The sequence below is a fragment of the Narcine bancroftii genome, chromosome 2, assembly GCF_036971445.1.
Source record: "Narcine bancroftii isolate sNarBan1 chromosome 2, sNarBan1.hap1, whole genome shotgun sequence".
In the NCBI taxonomy this organism is placed as follows: domain Eukaryota; kingdom Metazoa; phylum Chordata; class Chondrichthyes; order Torpediniformes; family Narcinidae; genus Narcine; species Narcine bancroftii.
In genome coordinates this window covers 219,836,058-219,861,940 of record NC_091470.1, presented here as the reverse complement: position 1 = coordinate 219,861,940, position 25,883 = coordinate 219,836,058, and the positions used below count along the sequence as shown (strand labels likewise).

General features: G+C 41.7%; 1 protein-coding gene across 2 annotated transcripts in view; it reads right to left on the bottom strand.

Moving 5' to 3' along the window:
• The window catches only part of LOC138755085 (TPR and ankyrin repeat-containing protein 1-like), a 112,733-nt gene that overhangs the window by 66,728 nt on the left and 20,122 nt on the right, over window positions 1-25,883 (bottom strand). For both annotated transcript variants that reach the window (XM_069920322.1, XM_069920321.1), the window contains exons 3-8: window positions 20,570-20,704; window positions 16,639-16,753; window positions 9,052-9,205; window positions 7,673-7,773; window positions 6,682-6,768; window positions 76-214 (exon numbers count right to left, since the gene is read on the bottom strand). In XM_069920322.1, the coding sequence (XP_069776423.1) occupies window positions 76-214; window positions 6,682-6,768; window positions 7,673-7,773; window positions 9,052-9,205; window positions 16,639-16,753; window positions 20,570-20,703 (730 nt within the window). In that variant the 5' untranslated portion in view covers window position 20,704. The remainder of the gene's footprint in view (window positions 1-75; window positions 215-6,681; window positions 6,769-7,672; window positions 7,774-9,051; window positions 9,206-16,638; window positions 16,754-20,569; window positions 20,705-25,883) is intronic.

The window sequence follows — 25,883 nt, the reverse complement described above, 5'->3', positions numbered from 1 at the left end:
TTTTACATTTTTATGTATCATTATGTGAACTTGCAAGGTAATAAATTAATTTTAAACAAAGGTAAAGTTACTTACTGGTCCTTATGGCAAGTTTGAGGATGGAATGAAGTGGAAATGGTCCAATACTCTTGAGGTGTGCACCGTGACTTACTAGGGCACGCAAAAGTTTTGTAATCCATTTATAGTGGATTGGTTCAACCCCAGGAGGGATATGCTTAAAAAAAAAGAGAAAAAAAAATTAAATGCAAATTAACAAACCTTTTGTACTTATATTAGTTTTCTCTCATTGCCTGGTATCTGTTCACAATTAAAACTGGCTGTCTACAGTAATCATCTTGCAGTCAGCTGACATGGAGGTGACTGAGTCATTCCCTTTGTCATAGATTTGTGCCCGCCCTGTGAAATTTAAAATGAAATACAATTTTTTGGGGAGAAAAATCGCAAGGTCCAGATTGGGAGACGTTGCTGCATTTTACTTTCTGGAGTGAAACATGAACGTCTGCAGACACTGTGGTTGTGTTAAAAACATGGAGGAACTCACAGTGTCCATAGGAGGCAAAAGTGCATAATTGACATTCCCAAGAAGGGCTCTGGCCCAAAACGTCAGATGAATTTCTTTACCTCCTCTGGGGTTTGTGAGACCTGCCGAGTTCCTCCGGCATTTCTGTGTTACTATTTTATTTTAGTTTAAATTGTTTTTTTAGTCAGTCACATGGCATAGATAAAAACTCTTCTACTCAGCTCATCCAAGCCTCCCATCTACACCAACTCTATCAATCAGCACATGAACAGCAGCCTTCAGTACAATTCAAGTGCTAGTCCAGGTGTATCCAAAATGTTATGGGAGTAGCTGCATCTTGTCGGCCCTTCAAGCAGTGCTTTCTAGTTTCGAACCATCCCCCACCAGGGGAAAGATCATCTTCTCAGATCACCACTAAACCTCTTATTCTTTTCCCTGAATCTCTGCCCTTGAGATTTTGATGCCTCTGCTCTGGGGGAAAAGTTCCTGTTAATCTACTTTAACTATGTCACCAAAGACTACTGCAAATTTTTTTAAAAGGTGTACCATGCAGAGCATTCTGACTGGTTGTATCACTGTCTGGCAATGGAAGATGCCAATGCACAGGACAGGAAAAGACGACAGAGAGTTGCAAACTCGGTCAGCACCATCGTGGGCATTAGTCTTTACTCCATTAAGCACATCTACAAGAGGCAGTGTCTCAAGCCTCTATCATCAAGGACCCTCACCACCCAAGCCAGAAACAGGAGTCTGAAGACAACCAATGATACTAACAGCATTTTCCCCTCTGCCATCAGATTTCTGAATGAACAATGAACCACAGACACTTCCTCACTTTTTCCTCTTCTTTTGCACGAATTTTTAAAAAAATCTTCACAATAATTGCACTGTTAATGCTGCCGCAAAGCAATGAATTTTGTAACATGTTCGTAAAAATAAATTCTGATTCACTTAACAGGCTAGGGTTTCCTCTCAGCAGCCTTCATTCCTAGGAACAACGAAGCCTGCCCAATGTCTCAAGTCATCTCGAGTTTTTCCAGGACACAGAACATATTTACATGGATGCAAATTAGGAAAGCAGTCAACACATTAAAATATTAAGGTATTAAGACCTATTGTTACGAACCCAAAGGACCCCAAAACCGAACAGCAATAGATATTCACCATGACAAATGGTTACTTAAACAAAAGTTGTTTTTAATTATCTTTAAACGTGAAAACAGAATCAAACTTTAACTTATCACTACTAACTTAACTACCCAACTTAACACCCTCCTAATTCTAAGCGCACATATATGTAATGTGTGTGTAAATTTAAGAAAAGTTATTTGGTTCACAGTTCAATCTCACTTCTCATTCTTCCAAGTTCACTGGTTGCAGGCAATTCTTATACCGTGCACAGAATTTAACATGTAGAAAGTTCACCAGGCTTTGGTGCTCGAAAGGTAAATGCTTACTGCTCAGGAAGGTTCTTGTAGGTTTGCAGAAAGAGACGTGTTGTTCCAGGATTTCCACAAATGAGGTACCACTATTAGTCACCTCAATGTCTTGCAGATGAAACTTGCCCCATCAGGGTCCTCTAGATGATAACCTCTTTATTTCAGGCTACCACAGAGTTCCTTGCTGTTCCTCTTATTCCAAGAGAAACATCAGACAGATAGCACTTCCAGCCATCCACCACTCTGGAGCTTCTCTTTCAGTTCCAACAAGCTTTTCCTGCTGACACTGTACAGCTGTGTGTCTCTCTCTCTCCATCTGAGATTCCAACTGCCAGCCACATGTCCTTCTCTCTCTCACTTGCAAAGCCCCCTCCTTCTCCAACAAACAATAGGAGTCAGTCTTCTGCTCCCATCTGTTGTTTTAGGTAAACAAACCTCTCATTGACCTTTGAGTGAGCACTTTGCAGAGAGGTCAGAAATGTCCAACACAGACAACCTGTCTCCAGTCCATTCATTTAATGTCATCATTTCAATTAGCACCTACTTGTGAAATGTGCATAGCATTCTCCATAGTTTCTATAAAGTCACTGAATATGAATTCTTCAGTATTCAAATAAGATCTGTTTTAAAATGTGTGTATGTATGTAACCTACTCTAATGTTACCAATTTATCTCCCAAAAACATTCCTAAATATTCCATCACAGTATACACTTAAAGTCCACAGCACACTATCCACATCTGTACTGGGAGTTCAGGAGTCTGATGGCTTGGGGGGGGGGGAAAAGCTGTCTCCCACACTGGATGCAAGGGCCCGAATGCTTTGTTACCTCCTGCCAGATGGCAGAAGGGAGAACAGTTTACACGTGAGATGCGTGGAGTCTTTCACAATGTTTATTGCTTTCCGCCTGAATTGAGGGTAGTAGTTGTTCTCCATGCTAGGGAGATGTTCCCCAATGATCTTTTCCGTTGACTTCACTATCCTCTGCGGGGTTTTGCGGTCCGAGGAGGTACAGCTTCAAACCAGGCGGTGATGCAGTTGCAGAGGCTACTCTCAATACATCCTCTGTAGAATGCAGTGAGGATGGAGGGTGAGAGATGGACGTTCTTCAGCCCTTACAGGCTATGGTGCTAGTGTTAAGGGACCAGGTGATATTCTCCGCCAAGTGCACTCCGAGGAATTTGATACTCTTGACAGCCTCAACAGTCAAGTCGTCAATGGTCAGCGGAGTGTGATGTCCCCGGGCCCTCCTGAAGTCGACAAACATCTCTTTTGGTTTTTTTCACATTACTGATTGTGAGTGACTGCACTTCGTCTCTATTCTGCTTCCTTGTTCTTACTGATGAGGCCCACCAACGTCATGCCATCAGCAAACTGGATAATATGGTTTGAGCTGTGTTTCGAGTCGTGGGTCAGCAGAGCGAACAGTACTGGACGAAGCATGCAGTCCTGGGGCCTCCTGTAATCAGTGTGATCGTCTTGGAGGCGCTCTCCTCTTTCCTGAATTGCTCCACCCCAAGCCGCATCCATGTGAATCTCCTCTCTCTCCAATGCAGTCACATTCTCCCTGTACTTTGATGTGCAGAGCACTTCTGATGTTTTATAAAGTGAGTTGCCCAGCATAGAAACAGGTCCTTGGGATCAACTTGTCTGTGCCAACCAGGATGCCCATTCACTCTCATCCCTGTAACAGTTTGGTCACAGGCCTTTTGGCCCATTTGTCTGCATTTCAGATTTCGTGCCAGAGTACATACAAGACATCAAATACAACCCTGAGATTCCTTTATCCTGCAGGCATGTCAAAATTACCACTAATTGGTAGTGCAAAAAATAAACTATACACAGTGTAAACATGTAAACAAATAAAGAACTGTAAGAAGATAATGAATGTAAACAAACTGTGCAATACTGAAATAACAAAAAAAGAAAATCAATAACGTGCACAAGTAAGAGTCCTTAAATGAGTCTCTGATTGAGTTTGTTGTTGAGGAGTCTGATGGTGGAGGGGGAGCAGCTGTTCCTGAACCTGGTGGTGCAAGCCTTGTGGCAACTATACCTCTTCCCTGATGGCAGCAGTGAGAACAGAGCGTGTGCTGGGTGATGTGGGTATTTGATGATCACTGCTGCTCTCCGATAGCAGCGCTCCCCATAGGTGTACTCAATAGTGGGGAGCATTTTACTTGTGATATCCTGGGCTATGTCCACCACCTTTTGCAAGGCTTTTTGCTCAGGGATATTGGTGTCCCCATACCAGACCGTGACGTAGCCAGTCAGCACATTTTCCACCACACCTGTCGAAATTTGCCAGGATTTCTGGTGTCATACCAGAATTTTTGTCATATTTGGCCCATATCCTTCAAAACCTTTCTCATCCATGTACCCATCTAAGTATCTTTTCAGATTGTCACTGTACCCACCTTTACAGCTTCCTCTGACAACAAGCTCCTTATACCCATCCCACTCTGTCAAAAACCTCTCCCAGAGATCCCGTTTGAAACTTTCCCTCTCACCTGAAACTTACGCCCCCAAGCTTTAGATAAGCCATTCGCAACAGGGGCCATACACCTGCCTGCCTGCTCCCTCCCCCCAACCCTGGAGGCCACAGAACATTCAAGGGATGGCATGGACTAAAATCATAAAATGTGGGTTTTTTTTAAAATCAGTTGGTAGGAAACCAACAAAACTTAACCAATTCACAGACAAGGAGGGACCCATAAATTTTGAACAGAGTTCTTAGGGGGCCATAGCCAAGCAAAGTTGGGGAATGGCTGCATCAGATGACCCTACCCAAGAAAAGGTTGGGGAATGGCTGCACCAGATGTCTCTACCAAGAAAAGGTTGGGGAATGGCTGCACCAGATGACCAAGTAAGATGACCATTCGCCCAATCATGAGCCCCTCATGATTTTATATACCCCTACAAGGTCACTCCTCAGATTTCTGCGCTCCAGATTTTAAAAAAAGTTTTCCAACATTAGATCCAAATTCCTCCACTTTTCCAATAGTTTCCCCCAACACAGCAGGTACCACTTAATATAATCAAATTTAACTTGACCCCATCTATTCACCCTACCCAAACAGAACACCCATCCCCTCCTCAAGCAATGAAGAGATCCACCCCAAAATCAGCAATCTTCAACTGACCCACAACTGCCCAGGATTCTCCAACTGGTCATTGATTTCTAACTTCCTAAAACCCAACCACTAACTGGGAAGAGCAAGAACCAGAACTAATCACTTAGACTCAATGATCATTCAGCAATCCCAACTCCTCCATGAAGTTCTCAGAGCCAAAGCGTTACTTCCAATAAATGCTGCACGATCTGCTGAGTTTCTCTGGTACTTCTGTGCACTGCAACTTCACAGGGTGTTGGTGAGACACACTGTTCTGGGGTTGTTATATGACAGAAAGGATGCGACCAGAAAGGGTGCAGAGAACATTCCTGAAGACATTGCCAGGGCTTGAGTTACGAGCTGAGACTGGATAGGCAGCGGCTATTCGAGTGACGAGAAGAGGGTTGACTTTACCCAGGCTTCTAAAATCATGAGGGGCTCAGATAAAACAGACTGTTGCAGTCTTTTCTCACAGGGTAGAATCATCTAAAATGAGCAGTCAGTGGTCCAAGGCAAGCAGGCAAAGATTTGAAGGTGACCCGAAGATAAGCTTTTCATGAAGGGGAGTGGGTGCAATGAATGTGCTGGGAAAAGAAGTGATCAGAATGGGTGCAATAATGTTTAAAAGACTTTTGGGCAAGTACATGAATAGGAAAAGTTTGGAGGTATGGCCTGAATGCAGGTAAATGACACCAGCTCAGGAAGACACCCTGACTCACGTGGTCAAGATGGACCAAAGGCACAATCTCCATGCTCCATGGAACAATGACAAAATTTAAAAAATAATTTAAGTTAAACACAGACCAGTTACAACTTTTCTTTCAATCAAGTGACGTGACCTCCATCTTCAGACTCTCCTCCCCTTCCTGGCCCCGTCTGCCTCGATCATCCCTACCCATCCCCTCCCTGTCTCCCAACTTCACCCGACCTGCCTCCCTCCAGCCTTCATCTTGACCCTTGTTCTGTTCCCCCATCACCTACTGACCGTTTTCCCTCTCCTGCCAAATGCTGCTAGTCGTTCCTCTTCTTTCTTGGTCCTCAAGCAAGGTTTTTAACCTGAAATGGCAACTGTCCATTTCCCTCCGTGAATGCTACCTGGCCAGCAGTTCATTTTTTTGGTCAAAATTCAGGCATCTGCAGCTCCTGTAATGGGATTAATTGCTCTTTCTCCTCAATAAAAATTACAGTGATTACATTGTCTGTTGAAACGCTGAGCCCTTTTAAGATATTCATTTAAGATTTACTACAAAGCCTCAGCTTTGACCAAAAGCCTGCATTTGAACTTCGTTCTGCCTGCAGCTGTCCGACTAAAAAATATCATCTCAGCAGAACATCCAGTTAAATCCGACAGTATTTCAGTTCAGTTGGAAAAAGGCAATGCTCAGATTTCAGCTTTCTTCAAGTAACGCTGACATAATTATTCTTTTAAAAAGTGGCCAGGGTGGGGAAAATGCACACAGGGAAATGAATGAACAAGCATGCAGTCCAAGTGATCTGAAACGTGGGCACAAGAATGAGGGAAATGACAATGCATGGCCTGGAAGAGTCTGTTACCGTGCTGTACCTCTCAATTAAATTTTAAAAAATATTATTATACATCATAAACATACCTCAAATAGGTTCTTGAGCTGGATTTGAGTGGTGCTGTAGATGTTTCCTGGGATACAGCAATATTTGCAAAGTACAAAATGAAGTGCCTGCAAAGTAATCAGTCTTTAAAATCAAGTCATCTCATTTTTAATTCTGTGTGAACAGAGGACATTAAATTCTGCAGTGTTTAGAGGAAATAATATTCCTCCAGAGGGAGAGAGGAGGGGAGGAAACAAATTGCTTTTCGTCCTCACGAAGGGTCGGGCAAGTAGGAAGCTGGGGGAGTGGAGGCGCGGGGGGGCGGAGGCTTTGGGGTCAGGAGGGTGAGGAGAGTGGGTGAGGGGAGAGTAGGAGAGAGGGGGGATGTGGGGAGAGTGGGCGAGAAGGGGGGTGTGGGGAGAGTGGGCGAGAAGGGGGGTGTGGGGAGAGTGGGCGAGAAGGGGGTGTGGGGAGAGTGGGCGAGAAGGGGGGTGTGGGGAGAGTGGGCGAGAAGGGGGGTGTGGGGAGAGTGGGCGAGAAGGGGGGTGTGGGGAGAGTGGGCGAGAGGGGGGTGTGGGGAGAGTGGGCAAGAAGGGGGGTGTGGGGAGAGTGGGCAAGAGGGGGGTGTGGGGAGAGTTGGCGAGAGGGGGGTGTGGGAGTGGACGAGAAGGGGGATGGGGAGAGTGGACGGGGGGGCGAAGGGAGTTAAGAGTGTACTGAAAATGCTTCAATCTTCAGATCAATATTCCGGATTACATGCTATCTCATTAACCCATTAAAGTTTATTCTAAGGTTTAGTGTATGTTCTGTACAAGAAATCAATCTGATGAACAAATGATCAGAATAATTTTTGAGACCCAGATCTAATGTAAAAGGCTGATTGGAAAGTTCTTGCAGACTGCTTTCACAGGAGTGATCAGCTCGTTTCCATCTTGTAAAATTTGTGATTCAACTTTCCACCCTCTTTTTTGAAGGTTCGCTCACAATGATCTCGTTCAGCAATATTCCAATTTTATTAATATCACCACTTACTTCCCACAAATTCATTTTTGCAGCTTTTTCGATGACTATTTGCCAAATCTGGGAACTGTAGCATTTCCAGTTTAGGATCTCAAAGACATGGTAATCTGTTCCTTTGAAAACAAGATATAATCAGGTGAAAAAGAATCTATGAATTACAAATCTAAAGCATGTCATTAATGTGTGTTAACATTCGTGAAAAACAATTTAATTGTTATTTGTTGGTTTATGTTGCTAGAACATTTTAAGCAGGAAGTTAAAATAACATTGTCATTGAGTAATTTATTCATCGTGGCCATACAGTCCAATTTGTCTGTGCTGACCTGCATGCCTTTCTGACCCAGTTTAATCCACAAGCTTGCCCAGTGCTACCTCTTTCGCGATAGTGAGAATCCTTCAATCTTTGGCCTGTTATCCATGTCTTCCACTGTGAAGACTTGCACAAAATACTTGTTTAGATCTTTCTGCATGACCCATGATCAATTCCCCCTTCTTATCTTCTAATGGTCCAATGTTTTCGTGAGCTACTCTTTTCAGCTTTATACATTTATAACATATTTTACAACCTGTTTTTATATTTTGTGTTAATGTACTTTGATTATCTATCTTTATTTTTTGTTTTCTGAATGGGTTTTGGTGTGTTTTTTTTTAAAAGCTTTCCCAATTTTCTCGTTTCCCACCACTTTTGAAAACTTTGAATACTTTTTTCTTTTAAGATATGGCAACACCCCACTGGACACAGGCCTCCCATCTGACAACAACCCTCCACTACTCCCCTCTGTCTCCCTCCAAGCAACCAATTTTATCCACCTGATGACCTCACCCTGTGATCTCTTCTTGACCAACCTAATATGCAGTACCTTCACTTTGCTAAGCTGCAAGTAGACTATACCCTCTTGGGTAACTCTTTTTTTAAAAAAAACCATTAAATTTGTGATACCTTATTTCCCAAGTGCAAGGCCCTGGTCATTTTTCCCCAGTCAGGTCTTGCCTTTCCAGATGCTGATATATCCCCGTCTTTTGGAATCGTCTCCAATAACCTCCCCACCACTTTTGTACCGCTCGAGTATTTTATTTTTAATTATGATCTCGAGTTTAAGTATTAACCTTCATTTCAATTTTCTCCATCCTGCTTTTCATCTTGAAAGTGTCTCTAACATTCTTGGATCCAACTTCTTGCATGTTCTTGGTCAAACACCTGTGCTACCTACACTTTGTAGGGAACATTATTGCTCATGACCACCAATACCATCAAATATCCACAATCCCATCCGAAGCACGTTTCAAGTGCATCCTTTGCTTTTATATCCAATTCCTCTATTATTACTTCAATAGATTTGTCATTTGACAATGAGTTTATATGGAAAGCAATTGAGCAAGTGTTAACAAACCTTTAGCTGTCAGGGTTCCCACAATGAAATCGGCAATATCGTTGTGAGATGTGCCTCGATTTCCATCCAAGATATTTAATCCTTCAAAGAAGAACTGATAAGCCAGTTCATAATCAAACATCTTCATTGAAGCTCTTCCAGCCCAGTAGTAGCCCTATGTCAAAAAGGGAAGTTGCTCTGATTTCACCAGGTACACAATAATAAAAAAATAGATCCATACCATTTGAAAAGATATTAATAAGAAGACCGCAGAGCCCACCTCACTGACAAAAGGCAAAGGAGGAAAAACCCAACACCCAACCCCAACCAACCAATTTTCCCCTGCAACCGCTGCAACCGTGTCTGCCTGTCCCGCATTGGACTTGTCAGCCACAAACGAGCCTGCAGCTGACGTGGTCTTTTTACCCCCTCCATAAATCTTCGTCCGCGAAGCCAAGCCAAAGAATCCATTGTGAACAAACTGTAAATTTTTTTTAAAATCAAGAATATTTTAATTTGAGTGTCAAGGAAAATAGTGTAATTTTGACTGAACAAAATGCCTAACTTGTAAATATCTAAAATGTCTATTAGAAAGAGTAAATTTAGTTGACAATTGTTTAAAAGAGGAAGAGTTATCTTGAATAAAAAGATCTTTATAACTTTTGATACCTAATCTGTACTATTCCTTAAAGTTTGCATCTAACACAGACAGCTGAAAAAGAGTTATCTATAATGGAACTAGCAAGAGATAAACTGTTACAGATGCCTAACCTTTTAACTAGGACTGGACACCTGCCGTTGTTCGCAATCTTCTGGATTTTGGCATCATTTTTATTTCGGTTCCTTTAAGCCTGCCTGAGTCGTGCTGCCATATCCACCCTCCCCCACCCGAGTCGTGGTGCCGCCTTTCTCTCTCCCCATCCCCTCGCCCACCTGAGTCACGTTGCCGTTCCACTCCCCCCCCTTGCCCGCCCGAGCCATATTGCTGTCTCTTCCCCCTCGCCCTCCCGAGTCACGCTGTCATCTCTCTCTCTCCCCCCCTCACCCACCTGAGTCACGCTGCCATCTCTCTCTCTCTCCCTCACCCATCTGATTCACGCGGCAGTCTCTTTTCCCCCTCGCCCGCTCGAGTCATGCTGGCATCTCTCTCCCATTTCCTTGCCCACCCGAGTTTCGCTGTCGTCTCTCTCCCCCATTGCCCGCCTGAGCCGCACTATTGTCTCTCTTCCCCCCCCCACCCTCTCGAGTCACACGGCCGTCTCTCTCTCTCCCCCTCACCCACCGAAATTCTCTCCCTCTCACCCGCCCAAATCACGCTGCCGTCTCTATCTCTCTCCCTTGCACACCTGAGTCATGCGGCCATTCCTTCCCTCTCGCCCGCTCAAGTCATGCTGCTGTCTCTCTCCCACCCCCCTCGCCCATCTGAGTTACGCTGCTATCTTTCCCCACCCCTGTCTGCCCAAGTTGCTCTGCTGTCTCCCTCCCCCTGCTGTACCAAAGCCAGGAGAACGGGCCGCCTTGTGTAAGGTAAAAACATCATGAGATGGGACCGGAGAAGGAGTCACCCAGTACTAAGGAGTAACAGAATGCAGATGTGACCTTGTAAACTTGGCACTAACAAGCTGATGAGCAGCAGACTAACAGTGAAGGGTAGCAACAGCTTATTCATTGGGCAGTGTAATGGTATGATAATTTACTAAGTATGTGTCCTGAGGTATAAAAAAAAACACCACTTGCTGATATCAGGAGAATGCGCCTTCTCCAACTAACACTGTTAGTTGTAAGTGTTACAATCCGGTAATAAAGAACCTTGATTTCGACTCAGTCTGGTATCTGACTCACTCATTCTTGAACAAAGCAGACCTAACAATTGTCAGTCTCCCCCGCACTGGTACAGTGGTTTCAGCTGTGTGGGGGATTATGGATAGCGAAGACAGCCATTGAGCTGACACTGGGCCAACTGAAAGCGCCACGACACTGGACGGGCATTAGTATAGGTGATTCAGAGGCACTTATAAAAGTAGTGTAATGCAACAGGATACAAGGGAGTTGAGCTAGGGTTGCGACTGGTTAAGTTTGGTGCCAAACTCCATCTTTGATGAGCAGATGTCAGTTTACCAAAAAAGGTGCCGGATTTTGGAATTCCAGATAAAAGGTTAAGCAGGTCTATAAACAAAATATTTCCCAAATTGAGCCCATTTTCTCAACCCATTTCTCATTATCAGACTATGGATCAATTTCGAAAAGGAAAATGATTAAATAGAACCTTAAATAGCCAACATACATGGTTTTTTTTTTAGAAAACTTCAGTTCCAAGCAGGGAGATTCACCAATTTATCAAAATGTAACAATAAAAGTAAATTACGGATATTAATCACCCAATAATAAAATCAAAAATTTGGAAGTGATAATCCCCCATTCCTTTTAGTTTTTGGAAGACGGGCTTTATTTATATATTTATATGTGGTAGTTTTCTGTGGCGCATATTTATATATATATATATATTTTTTTTTTATATATATATTTTTTTTATATATATGAAGAAAAAAAATGAATCTAATGAGTTAAAGAAAGATTTGGGAATGAAAATTAGTAAGGCTTGAAAAAATTACAGAAATCTAGGTAAACTGTTCATTTTAATTGAATTGATCCATCCAATCATTGTGACCATCCCGATAATAATACTTTAATCTGATTAAGTAATACTAAGAAATTTTCTTTCAATAAATTTTTATAACTTTTTGTAAATCTAATTCCTCAGTATTGAAATCAATCTTTCACTACTTTGAATGGAAAATTAGGATACGTTGAAAAAGATTCCTTTAAAGGCAATAGTCCGCTCTTGTACAAAGTTGATTTATAACTCGAAAACTGGCCTTATTGGGCAAGCATAGTTAATATATTTGGTAGGGAAACCTTGGATTTGAAATAAAGAGCAAAGACCATCTGTGTAGAGATACAGTTCTTTATGTTCAATCGTACTGGATCTAAGATCAGCCTCAATGGCTGGGATTAAGAATGAATGTGATCTCAATCTAATAATTTCAGATGAACATTTGTTCTTTACTCTTATTTTGATTATTGAATCTTCATTTTGTGCAAGGCATTGTTCATTACAATTTAAGGCGGTACAAAGAATACACATGTCCAAACTTAAACGATCTCGTTTTTATGCAGATGATGCATTATTGAGAAGTGCAAAATTTTCGAAGCTTCGTTGATTCATATGTTTTGGGTGTGTCCCAATTTATGAAGATTTTGGGAAAACATTTTTCAATCTTTATCAATGGCTTTTAAGATCAAAGTAGAACCATGCCTTGTTTGGTTTTTCTTGTGAACCGGATGTACTTGTATTTGCATTTCAAGAGAAAGTTTTAGATTTTAGCATGTTGATAGCCAGACGAGCAATTTTAATGAAATGGAAAGTTGAATCTCCACCTACTCCTACACAGTGATTATATGATGTAATGTCCTATTTAAGCTTGGAGAAAATTGGATACAACATTACAGATTTGAAAAGATGTGGGGCCCATTCATAGAATACTATCATGACTGGTAGATACAAGTCATTTGAATGCTCTGGCAATTGGTTTCCAAAGGTCGCAATTTGATCCATAGCATTACTTTTTTTCTACAAGGTAATTAGATGGAGGGGGGTAGATTATATTCAGGTTTAATTATGGTTGCCCTAGATTATATCTTGAAATTAGACAGATATTACTCAGTTTTGATCAAGGGTTGGTAAAAGGTAACTCAATTGGTTTCCATGCAGAATTATTTTTAAGAAATAATATTAAAGCAACAAATATGGATGGATTTTTTTGAATTACATATTAATTAGTGATATGTCTATGATACGACTTGCTTTTTGCTATGTTAGTAGACTTTATATGTAGGATTATTATGTTAAACTCAATAAAAATATTTTTTAAAAATAAAGAGAATCTGAACAATAGTACAGGCAAATTCAAAGTCATGAAGAGGTAGAAAAACTCAAGGAAATAGTGCGAGTATAACAACCCAAGTCTCAACATGGCCAAGATAAAGGAGATGATTGTGGGCTTCAGGAGGTCCATAGATGAGAACTCTCCTCAACACATGAATAACTTGATAGTGGACAGCACCAAGTTCTTCGGTGTTCACTTAAGAAGTGACCTATCCTGGTCACACAACATCTCCTCACTTGTCAGGAAGGTGCAACAGTAACTGCACTTCCTGAGAAGGTTAAGGTGGGCAAGGCTACTGGCCATCATCCTGTCAATGTCTTACAGGAACTCCATCAAGAGCGCCCTGGCTGGCTGCATCACAGTGTGGTACGATTTTGGTTGAGCATTGGATCGGAGGTCAATGCACAAGTCCATAAAAGCTGCAGTTATTGTTGCGCCTTCCTGAGAAGTGTGGAGATGTCGCATGACCAGGATAGGTCAGTTTTTGGTGAACACCGAAGAACTTGGTGCTCTCCACTATCAAATTAGTATTAATGCATCGTGGAGAGTTCTCGTCCTTGGACAATCCCCACCACCACCCCCCCCCCCCCCCCACCACATCGAATTGATTAACTGGGATTGTTGTTCAAAAAGAGCTTAGAAAAATCTGTGAGGACCTTGACCACTCCAAATGCATCGTCTTTCAGCTGCTCTCTTCGGGTGAGATATACAGGAGTATCAGAGTCAGAACCACCATGCTGAGAAACAACTTCTTCCCTTGGGCAGTGAGAATGCTGAATGACTTGAACTGCTAAAACAACTCTCTGTGACTCTACTATTTAATATAATATTTATTTTAATATTTGGTATGCACGTATGTATCATTTGTCTGTATGTGTGTTATGTCTGTATTTGTCTTTGTACTGTTCTACACTATGGGTGGAGAATCCTGTCATGTCAGGTTGTAATGGTACAATCAGATGACAAAAAATAACAAACTTTTATCAGATTACAGTTCTTTAACTTTGTTAAACTTTATTCATCCACAATGGGCACCACATTTAGTGCCACACTATTACTGCATCAGTGATCCAGGTTTGAATCCAGCAAGTGCCTGTAACGTGTTCCTATGTTCTTCCCATGTCTGCATGAGTTTCCTCTGGGCTCTGAGGTTTTTCCCACCCTTCAAAATGTACCAGGGCTGTAGGTTAATTAGGGTATTTGTGCGGCACGAACTCAAGGCAGGAAAGCCCCATTTCCGTGCTGCACGTCAAAATTAAATAGACAAGAACGCTCAAGACTTTTGTGATCAGTGTGCATGGGAAGTGGGAAGCCCAGCAGGTTAAGGTAGCATTGGAACTGCAGCCCCAATGAGTGAAAGGAAGGATGAGAACCAGGGTGCCTGGAGAATGAACAAGCATTACGGGAACTGGGACCACGGCAAGCAGACAAACAGCATGGTTAATGTCTGGCGAGCTAGATGCCAAATCAGCAGATCATACAGAATAATTCAGCGCAGGAATGGGCCTCTCAGCCAATGATGTGTGTGCCAACCATATTGCCAATCAAGACTATGTCCACCTTCCTATGCATGCTCTAGACCACACATGTCAAACTCAGGACCGCGGGCCAAATTTGGCCGTGATATAATTATATTTGGCCTGCAAGATCATATCAAATATGTATTAGAGCTGGCCCACTGGACGCCGCGCCAGTATACAGCTAATACTAAATATCCCAGAATGCTTTGCAAATTCGTTGGCGCCGGCCCGTCAGCCCACTAATCGCCCCACCTCCTCTGTTTACTTTCATTAGCATCTGTGACCTGTCGCCCAACTCACATGTAATAAACCCCTTACGAAAAATGGCCAAACGAAAGACAGAAAACAGGACCTTTCAACACAGGTGGGAGACAGACTATATGTTCATCATTTTAAAAGACAAACCTGTTTGTCATTGAAGCAAGTTGTTATTTTTTTGACTTGTTGGCTTGTGAAAAAAATACATTTAAAAGGAGCTTCAAGGCTATAGAGAAATATTATTTATTGAATATTTTATTTCTCATTTGTTAATGCTTCTTCTGGAAAGAGTTTAACCAAAACTATTATTAAACATTTATTTTAATAAGAAAAAGTTTAACATTACATATGTTGAAAGAAGAGAAAACGTGCAGATGTTGTTGAAAATTTTCAATAAATATTTAGTTTGGCCCACGACTTAGACCAAGTTTTTAATTTTGGCCCTCGGTGAATTTGAGTTTGACATCCCTGCTCTAGACAGTCATCATGTTCATGTGTCCAACCAAATGCCTCTTAAATGTCACTGTCATATTTGCTTCCACCGCCTCAACTGGTGGTGCATTGCAGGCACCTAATCATTCTGAAAAACCAAAATAAATTGCCCTGCAAATCCCCTTTAAATTTTCCCCTTTTCACCTTAAATCTATGCCCTCTAGTATTCAATATTTCCATATTGGGACAAAGATTGACTAGCTACCCTAACCACATCTATTGTATTTTGTATACATTTATCAGCCTCTAACAACGAGAGGAATCAATCCAAGTTTCCACTTGGAGCTCATACTCTTTAATTCAGGCAGCATCTCTTGTGCACACTCTCCATAGCCTCCACATCTTTTCTGTCCCGGGGCATCCAGAACTGCACATGACACTCCAATTATGGCATGACCAATGTTTTGTACATTTGCAATGTGACTTGCCAATTTTTATACTCAGTGCCATACTCGATAAGCCATAAGCGATAAGCCATAAGCCTTCTTTGCCACTCTTTTGACTGCCACTTGCGGGTATTGGCCATCTATCCCCAGATCCTTTTGAACATCAATGCTCTATTTACTGTCCACTTACTTCTCACATTTGACCTCCGAAAGTGCAACATTTCACACTTATCTGGATTAATTTCCACCTGCCATTTCTCTGCCCATATTTCCAACTGCTGCAACGTGCTGTATCCTTTGACAACCTTACTCACAATCCTCAACTCTACCCAATTGATGAACTGCCTGCAAACTTACTCATCACCTAAATTCAGAATTGCATAAGGAAACAGTTCTGGTCACCAAATTATAGGAAGGATATCAATAAGGAAGAGAGGATGCAGAGCAGATTTACTAAAATGTTGCCTGGATTACAAAGAAAGATTGAGTAGATTAGGTCTTTATTCATTGGATCGTAGAAGGTTGAGAAGGTATTTAAAATTATGAGGGGGATAGATAGAGTAGATGTGAATAGCCTCTTTCCCTTGAGGGTAGGTGAGATTCAAACAAGAGGTCACAAGTTGAGAGTTAGGGGGAAAAAGTTTAGAAGTAACATGAGAGGGAACTTCTTCACTCAGAGTGGTGGCTGAGTGGAATGAGCTTCTGGAAGAGATGGTCACAACAAAGTCAATTATATCATTTAAGGAAAATGAGGATAGGTATATAGATGAGAGGGGATTGGAGGGTTATGGGCAGAGTGCAGGTAGGTGGGACTAGAGATCACCTAGATCGGTACGGACTAGAGGGGCCGAGATGTCCTGTTTCTGTACTGTAATTGCTATATGGTTATATGAAACCTATCTGAATAGCCTTAGTGTATAAACACGGGCATCTGGTATATCTTGAATTGGAATGTTAGAGTCCATGATCAACGCCAAGAGTTAATGTGAGAAAACACTGCCTTACCTTGATATATGTGTAGTCTATGGCAGTAGCATAGTGAGCAGACTGAAAGGCATCCTGCCACATCTTCAGATTATAAAGGGCATTTGATCTGTTGCAGTAGAGCACAGCTAGCTCCCTAGAACAGAAAATGTGCATGAATTCTTTCCATACTTAACATTACAAATTTATCAGCAACAATGGAAGAAATCCCACATTCCACCTCATCCAGTTTAAACTGACATTTATCCTCCATCTCACCAAGTCAGAACAATATTTTTTCAAACCATTTATCTCCTTATCTCAAATACTGAATTCACATCTGCTTCAATCGCCATTACCAAATTCATGGATATCCCAAATCTCTCACCCCTACTTCCCAAACAATGTTCCTGCATGTCCCAGGATCAGGATTTATTTATTTTATGAACATGTCATGAAATTCATCAGCTTTACAGGTGCAAATATTACTATAAAATTCACTTAAAAAAGAAATAAATTAGTGCAAGTGAAGTTGTGCCGTGGTTCTTTGTTCATTCAGAAATCTGATGGCGGAGGGGAAGAAGCTGCTTTTGTTCTGCTGGGTGTTTGACTTCAGACACCAGTACCTTCTTCCTGATGGTAAAAGAGTGAAAAACCACAGCCTGAGTGGTGAGGGCCCTTGAGAATGGAGGTTGCTTTCTTGTAGATGTCCTTGATGGAAGGAAGATTCATGCCCATCATGTCACTGGCCGAGTTCACAGCCCTGTCGGCTCTTTCTATCCTGCACATTGGCACATTGTTGTGGTTTTTTTTGTAACTTTTTATTTATCGCACTATGAACCATATTAATAACAATATGTTCAAATGTTTTTCATTAAATATACACATTTTCCCTCTTTTCTCCCACCTACCCTCCCTCCCCCCTTCCCACCCCCCTCTAAAACCAAAAAATATTAAACATATAAAATACAACATCTACACACAAAAGAAAAACAAAAAAGAAAGTCGTGTAGTCTACTTTTGCACATTAAATTTAATCATGTTCATCTTATCACTTTAGGAAATGGAGGTCCGAAGCTGGCATTTTCTGTCATATTTCATATAGGCACATTGTTGTGTTGAGAAAGTGTCAAGTTTTGTGGGTTCACAGAGAGAGGAGTCTGGACATAAGGGTTTGCAATCAAACATAACTTTTATTAACACAACAAATAGAAGTGTGGGTAGTGGGAATAAAACACACACAAATAAAAGAGCAAGGGAAAATACGTGCACAATAAAACATACGAACACAATTTATAAAGGAGCATGGGAAAATCGTAACTGGAGACTAACAGGGGAGATCGTTAAACAGTGCACAATTACTAATTCACACAGGCAATGCAGACATCTCACACTATATATAAGCAGGGGATCCCCACACCCTCCCGGACCCTTGATTGGAGACGACAGATCTAGTACCACTGAATTATTACAAGACAATGAAAGGAATCTTGAACCTTGATCATTTGTAAAAAAAAACCCCACCTTAAAGATTGTGAGGCTCTATTCTAATTTTATAAACTTCTATCAGCAACGAACGAATAACTATATATGTCCAGAACTGGATGATACATCATTTGGATGGAATCTGCAGTTTTTGGTGGGTTTTCATTGGGCTTCTATATGCCCATAACCATGTCCTCCTCAGCTGCAGGGGTGACTGGAATGGGAGGTGCTGTCAGCGTAGACCACCATACATTTTGTAGATGGAGCAATGTCGTTATAGTGCACTGGAGAGGGAATATTTTGGGTGATAGCTAGAGTATCAATCACATGCATGACTTTGGGATGCTATTCTACCTCAATCTACATTGAGCTGCATTGGTAGCCGACAGCAGGCAATAATTATACTATAAATTACATTTTTTAAGTTATTTTTTTTTAAATGTAATTCATAACCATTTTGCACCTGTAATGCTGCCACAAAACAATGAATTTTGATTTGTTCATGATAACAAATGAAATTCTGATTCTCCTCCATCGTGGTGGCTTGCGCTGGGTAGATGTTGGAAGAATTTTGGGATGTTGGTATACGTAGCCACTTTATTTTGTTAAAAAACATAGAACTTGCATTATTTTTTTCTGTTCTGAAGTGTCTCCCTACCTTGCGGGAGTGGTGGTTCACACAGGAATAACCAAAACTCCAAATATCGGCATCACACTGTGAGTTTCGACAGAATACTGGAAGTGCGGTATTTGAGGAGGCTGGGCGTCCTACTCATGTGCCCATTGTTCATGGATCACCTGCAGTTCAGTTTCGACTGCAGCCATCCGTGAAAATAACTAGGGGATCAGAAATGGTGAGCATCTGGACAAATGGTAGATCAGTACCTGCTGACTGAATGGCATTAAAATGATCAGAAATTAAACAGAACTCAGCAAATGAACACCACAGCTATAACAAAAAAAGTCAGTTATGTTTTTTTTTTTACACAGCTGCTGCGTTCCGAGAAATTGGGAATCATTATGTTAAAAACATAACTGACTTATTTTTTGTTATAGCCGTGGTGTTCATATTGTTATGAGCCCAAAGGACCCCAAAACCCAGCTGCAATAGACATTCACCAAGACAAGTGGTTTTTAAAACAAGTATTTTTAATCAACTTCAAACATGAAAATAGAATCAAACTTTAACTTAACTCTATACTTATACTTATATTCTATACTAACCCAAATTACCCCCTTCTAATTCTAAGCGCACGTTTATGTAATGTGTGTGTGTGGATTTAAGAAAAGTTCAATCTCACTTCTTCTTCCAAGTTCTCTGGTTGCAGGCAATCACCATACTGTGCACAGAATTTACATGTATAAAATTCACCAGGCTTGGTGCTTGAAAGGTAAATGTTTACCATTCAGGAAGGTTCTTGTAGGGTTTGCAGAGAGAGATATTTGTTGCTCCAGGACTTCCACAACTGAGGTACCACCATTAGTCATTTCAATGTCTCACTGATGAAACTTGCCCTATCAGGGTTTTTCAGATGGTAACCTCTTTCTTTCAGGTTATGACAGAGCTCCTTCTGTTCCCCTTATTCCAAGATAAACATCAGACAGATAGCACTTCCAGCCATCCACTGCTTTTGGAACTTTTCATCAATTCTTCCTGGATTACACTGTGTCTCACACACACACCAGCTGACAGGCCTTTTCTTCTATCGCTCCCTCTCACTCCAAAGAGAGCATGTGACTCATGTCTTGCAAAACCCCCACTTTTTCCAACAAACAACAGGAGTTCCTTCTTCTTCTCAAGTTGTTATCTTAGGTAAACAATCCAAGAGTGACCTTTCTGTGCACTCTGGCAAAACCCTTGAAAACTGCTTCCACTAGCCATCTGTCAATCCTCATTCCAAACAATGGTCATTCAAAGTCAGTTTAATTAACACCAACTTGTGAAAGGTGCTTACATTCTGTAAGAGATCAATATTTCTTCAATCTTTCAAATAAGATAGGTTTTAAAATGTGTGCATGTATGTGACCTCCTCTAAATCTTATAAAATCTCCCCAAATATTAATATTGTTACAATATGCAGAGTTCTGTTGAATCTCTAATCATTTTAATGCCGTTCAGTCAGCAGATACTGTTCTACCATTTGTCCAGATGAACAACCCGGTAATGTGCTGGATCACAATCCTGCTCAAAACTGCGCTTCAGGTGTGCGGCTGTTTGCTCAGCAAGACGCCTTAAAATTAAGTTTTGAGATGGAAATCGAAAAAAGGAAAGTACTCTGCAGAGTTCAGAAGTAAATTCAGTCAATAATGCAGATGAGTGAAGTGTGTGTTCTGACCTCACCTATCGCAAAAGAAGGGACACAGCCACAGAATGGAAATAATAATCCAGCAAACCTTTCAAATTGACCCTGTGCCCTGGTGCAACCAGGATACAAGGCTCATGACAGAAATTCTGTGCAATGTTTGTGAAGTTCAAAATAATGTTTACCTTCCACCTGGCTGCAAAACCTGAAGTATTCGCAAAGCTTCATCGTATCTTTGGATTGCAACACAATAATTCTGTTTTTTGAACGCTTCATTACCAAGATTTTTTAGGTGCATTGCATAATCCACATGATCCATTCTGCAAAAAAGAAAAAAAAAATATTTGCACAATGTAGCTGAGACTCCATGCTCCTTTCCAGCGAGAGGCATAATTCATCTGAGCTCACCGGTGTGCTCTTTCTTCTTAATGATGCTCCAGACTGTTGATTTTTGTAAACCTAAAGTTTGGGTGACATTTCTTGCTCTTTTATTCTTAGTTTTCACACTCATAACAGCTTCTTTGACTTTCATTGGCACAACTCTGGTCCTCAAGTTGATAAATGTCTACTAGACTCCAAAGTTGATCAAAAGCTTAGAAATAAGCCTAGCTCACTTACACCTGCACCAATGAAACAATAAAACAAACCTAAGGAATCACAAACACCTGTGAAGATAAATCTCCCAAACATTATGGAACACTGAAATAGGGGAAACTATATATAAAGTGCTGTAATTTCTACATGGTCAAATTAAAATATACAGGTAGTTCTCCATTTCCAACCTACGCGAGTTATGCCCACCCGCACCTATGTCCAAATTTTAAAAAAATTTTATTAAACTACTGTATAAGTACATATTTTGTATTAAATGTACTGTATACAGTAGTCCCCATTCCTGACACAGCCTGAAGTCCCCGCTCCTTGTTCCCCGAGGCATCCCAAAGTCCCCGTTCTCCACTGGCACCCCGAGGTCCCCGTTCCCTGACTTTTGACCAACCCCAAGTTACAACCAATCCTTCGGTCCCCATTACAATCGAAAGTTGGGGACTACCTGTATACAAATGACCTTCAATAAAATCTGGAATGCGCACTTTCATGACATATGAATTGATTGATTAAATTTAAAACTGTGGAGCACAAGAGGAAATAAAGGAAAAAAGTATCTTTGTCCAAAACATTATGGAGGGCACTGTATTTCAATGCGAGGAGTATTGTAGGAAAGGCAAATGAGCTTGAAGCGTTGACTGGCATGTGGAATTATGACATTGTGGCCATTAGTGAGACTTGGTTGTAGGAGGAGCAGGACTGGCCCTCTTGTAATCAGAGATCTGGGGATCCATTGATTCAGATATGATAGAACATGAGGGATGAAAGGGGGAGGGGTGGCATTGTACTTCAGGGAAAATGTCACGCAAGTGCTCAGACAGAATAGAGGGCTCGTCTACTGATGGTATATGGATAGAACTGAGGAATGAAAAAGGGATGGCCACATTAATTAGGTTGTATGATGAAATCTGCAGCAAGATAGCAGGAAACATAAAATTGTGATAGTAGGTTACTTTACACATATTACCTGGGACTCCCATATTGTAAAACAGTTGGAATGCTTTGAGTTTGTCAAATATGTTCAGGAACATTTCTTAAATCAATAAAGGTCCCATCTAGAGAAGATGCAAAGCTAGATCTCCTATTCGAGAATGACACAGGATAGGTGATGGAAGTGTGTGTAGGGGAACACTTTGGATCCAGTGATCATAATGCCAGTATTTTGAAGATAATTATACAAAAGATATGTCAGGTCCTCGAGTTGAGATTCTAAACGGGAGAAAGGCCAATTTTGGGGGATTGAGAAAGGATCTGGTAAACGTGGATTTTTTGGTAAAGATGTGCTTGTAAATGGGATTCTAACATTTGTACGTCCCTGTCAGAATTAAAGGCAACGTTAACAGGCATATGGAACTTTGGGTTTCAAAAGATATTGAGATCTGGTGAAGAGGAAAGACATGCAAAGCAGGTATAGTCAACAAGGAGCAAATGCAGTTCTTGAGGGATATAAAAAAGGCAAAAAAAAAATCTAAATAAAGAACTCAGGAGGATTAAAGAAGACAAGGTTGCTTTGGCAGGCAAGGTGAAGGAAATTCCCAAAGGTTTCTGCAGATATATTAAGAGCAAAAGGATAGCAGGGGACAAATTGGTTCTCTTAAAGATCAGAATGGTCAGCCAGCAATGTATTGAATCAAGAGATGGGGAGATCTCAAATGGTTTCTTTTTTGCATTTGTAATTACTCAGGAGATGGACACAGTCTAGGGAAGTGAGGCAAACAAGCAGTGAGATCAATGAACTTGTACAGATTAAAGAGGAGGAAGTGCTTGCACTCGAGGCAAATAAGGGTGGATAAATCCCCAGGGCCTGACAAGATATTCATTCTGATCTTGAGAAAGCTAGTGTAGAAATTGCACAGGGGCCCTAGCAGAGATATTTAAAATGTCCCTAGCCAGGAGTGAGGCAGTGGAGGATTGTAAGATAGCCAATATTGTTCCGCTATTTAAAAAAGGCTCCAGAAGTGAGGCGGTGGAGGATTGTAAGATAGCCAATATTGTTCCGCTATTTAAAAAAGGCTCCAGAACAATCCAGGAATGTATCGGCAGGTATGCCTGACATCAGTAGTGGGTAAGTTATTGTAATGTGTTCTAAGAGATCAGATATACAAGTATTTGGATAGACAAGGACTGATTAGGGATAGTCAACATGGTTTTCTGCATGGTAGGTTATATTTAATCAATCTTATAGAGCTTTTGGAGGCATTAATGAGGAAAGTTTATGAAGGAAAGGCCAGGGATTGTGTCTAAATGGACTTGAGTCAGGTTTTGGACAAGTCCCACATGGGAGGTTGGTCAAGAAGGTTCAGTCGCTTGGTGGTCAGGATGGGGCATTGGCTTTATGGGAGAAGCCAGAGAATGATAGTGAATGATTGCCTCTCTGCCTGGAGGCCTCAAGGATTGGTGCTTGCTTTGTTATATCAATAATCTAGATGATAATATGGAAAACTGGATCAGCAAATTTGCAGAGGACACAAAGATTGGAGGTGTAAGGGACAGTGAGGAAGGCTTTCAAGGCATGCAGAGGGATCTGGACCAGCTGGAAAAATTGCCGATGGAGTTTAACACAGACAAGTGTGAAGTGTTACACTTTGGAAGGACTAGCCAAGGTAAAACAGCCACGGTAAATGTTGTCGTGGAGGGATATGTGAATACAGATACCCAATTCCCTGAAAGTGGCATCACAGAGAGATAGGGTGGTAAAGAGAGCTTTTGACATGTGGGCCTTCATAAATCAAAGTATTGAGTATAGGAGCTGGGATGATGTGGCTAAGTGGTACAAGACATTGGTGCGGCCAAATTTGGAGTATTGGTCACAAGAAAGATATCAATAGGATTGTAAGAGTACAGAGAAGATTGACAAGGATGATACTGGGACTTGACGAAGGTTAGGAATTTATTCCCTGGAGCAGCAGAGAATGAGGGGAGATTTGATAAGAGGCAAACAAAATTATGAGAGGTTCAGATAAATGCAAGCAGTGTTTTTCCACTAAGATAGGCAAGACAAGAAGTGGACAAGGGTGAAACAGTGAAAAGGAACATTAGGGGTAACAAGGTAGAGAGTGGTGGGAGCGTGGAATGAGCTACAAGCTAATGGGGCGAATGCTAGATCAGTTTCAAATTTAGATAGGTACATGGCTGAGAGGTAGTATTGAGGGCTATGTTCCAAGTATAGGTCAATGGGCAAGCTAGAAAAATAGTTTGGCTGAAGGGCCTGTTCTTGTGCTGTTGTGTTCTAAGATTCTATATCACGAGTCAATCAGAGTTCCCTAAACTTACCATCTTTGCCCTTCATCCTAATAATACGCTATGCCAGAACTCTTGCAAACTCATCCTTAAAAATTCCCACTCTCTCACCATTCCCTGACCAGCAAACATCTCTCCCAATCAAGCTCTGCAAATTCCACAGATTCTGCTTGACCCAGAATTCTTCCCGTTTTCTGGTTATCCTTGTGGAACTATTAAGCTTCCATGGTGTTCCTCTCTTTTTAAAACACTAAACCAATTGCAACCATCGACACTGGAGACTCCAGATGCTGGAATCTGAAGCATAACCCAGTCTGGTGGAGTAACTCAGTGGGTCAAGAAGCATCATTGGGAGAAAAGGAATAGTTGACATTTCAAGCTGAAACTTTTCATCAAGACTGGTTGAAAGAAGCAAAGAAGCTGGTGTAAAGAGAACAGGGTGGGATTGGAGCCCCACGTGGAATTGGAGGGAAGAAGCAAAGGGCTTTGAGATGGAGGATGGAGGCGTGCAGAGTCTCCAAACACAGCGAAGATGAGACAGTGAAGACTATGGAATCGGAAGTTGTCAAAGAAGTGAAAGGCGTGGGAGTTACCCTGTATGTGAGTGGGAAGGGATTGGACAAGGGAAGAGGAAAGAGTTCAGATACAAGGATATTGGTTCAGCGGGTTAAGAGCAGGTGAAAACAATGGGCCTGCCTGGGTGGTCCTGTTTGTAGATCTTGGAGAATGGGTGCAAGCGCCAAGTCCGGGGTTTGGCAGCCATAAGGATGGAGACTACAGACGAGAGGTCTAGTGTAACGAGATTTGTGCCCATGTGGGAAGACAATGGGCCTGGTGTTCGTTGTTGGGGTCATGGTCCAGGACTAGTTAGGGGGAGGTAACGAAGTTGGTATCTGGTCTCTGCAAAGTAGAGAGGTCAGTTTATCAGACCATGATAGCTCTGCCTTTATCTGCAGGTTTGATGACAAGATCAGCCTCCTCTACATTGGTCAGGTCAAACGCAGACCAAGGGACCATTTTGCTCTGTCTTCAATGGCCATCCCAAGTTCCTGACTGCATGACAATTCAGTTCCCCTTCCTATTCCCGCCATCTGAGTCCCAAGCCTTCTCCACCACCATAGTGAGTTCCAACATAAACTCGAGAAACAACGCAAATATTCTGCCTGGGGTGCCTGCAGCGCAATGGTACAAACATGGAACTTTCTCATATCAGGTCATAAGTACCCGTTCCCCTTTTCCTCCAACCCTCCTGCTCTTTTTTGTCTCCTTTCCCATCTAACCTCCACCGAGTCCCCAGCTCATCCTCACCCCCTTTTCGAGCAAAGCACGAAGTGCTGGAGGAACTCAGCGAGTCAGAGGCAGCATCCATAGAAAGCAACCGACAGATGACATTTTTGGCCGAAAACTCTTCCATCAGGATTTGGAAGAACCGGGATGAGGCCTGGATAAATGGTCGGAGTGTTTTCCAGCTACACTGAGCGAGAGGGGGAGTGTTGAAGAAGGTCAGAGGTATAAGCGGAGCAGCCATTGTATGAGTGGGCCAAAGTTAAGAGTAGTGAGTTCAGGTTTTGGTGAGAAGAGGCAGAGAATAAAAGCACTTTCAGTGGCCAAAATACCCTGATGTAAAGCTGCCTAATGTACTCCAATGCGGCT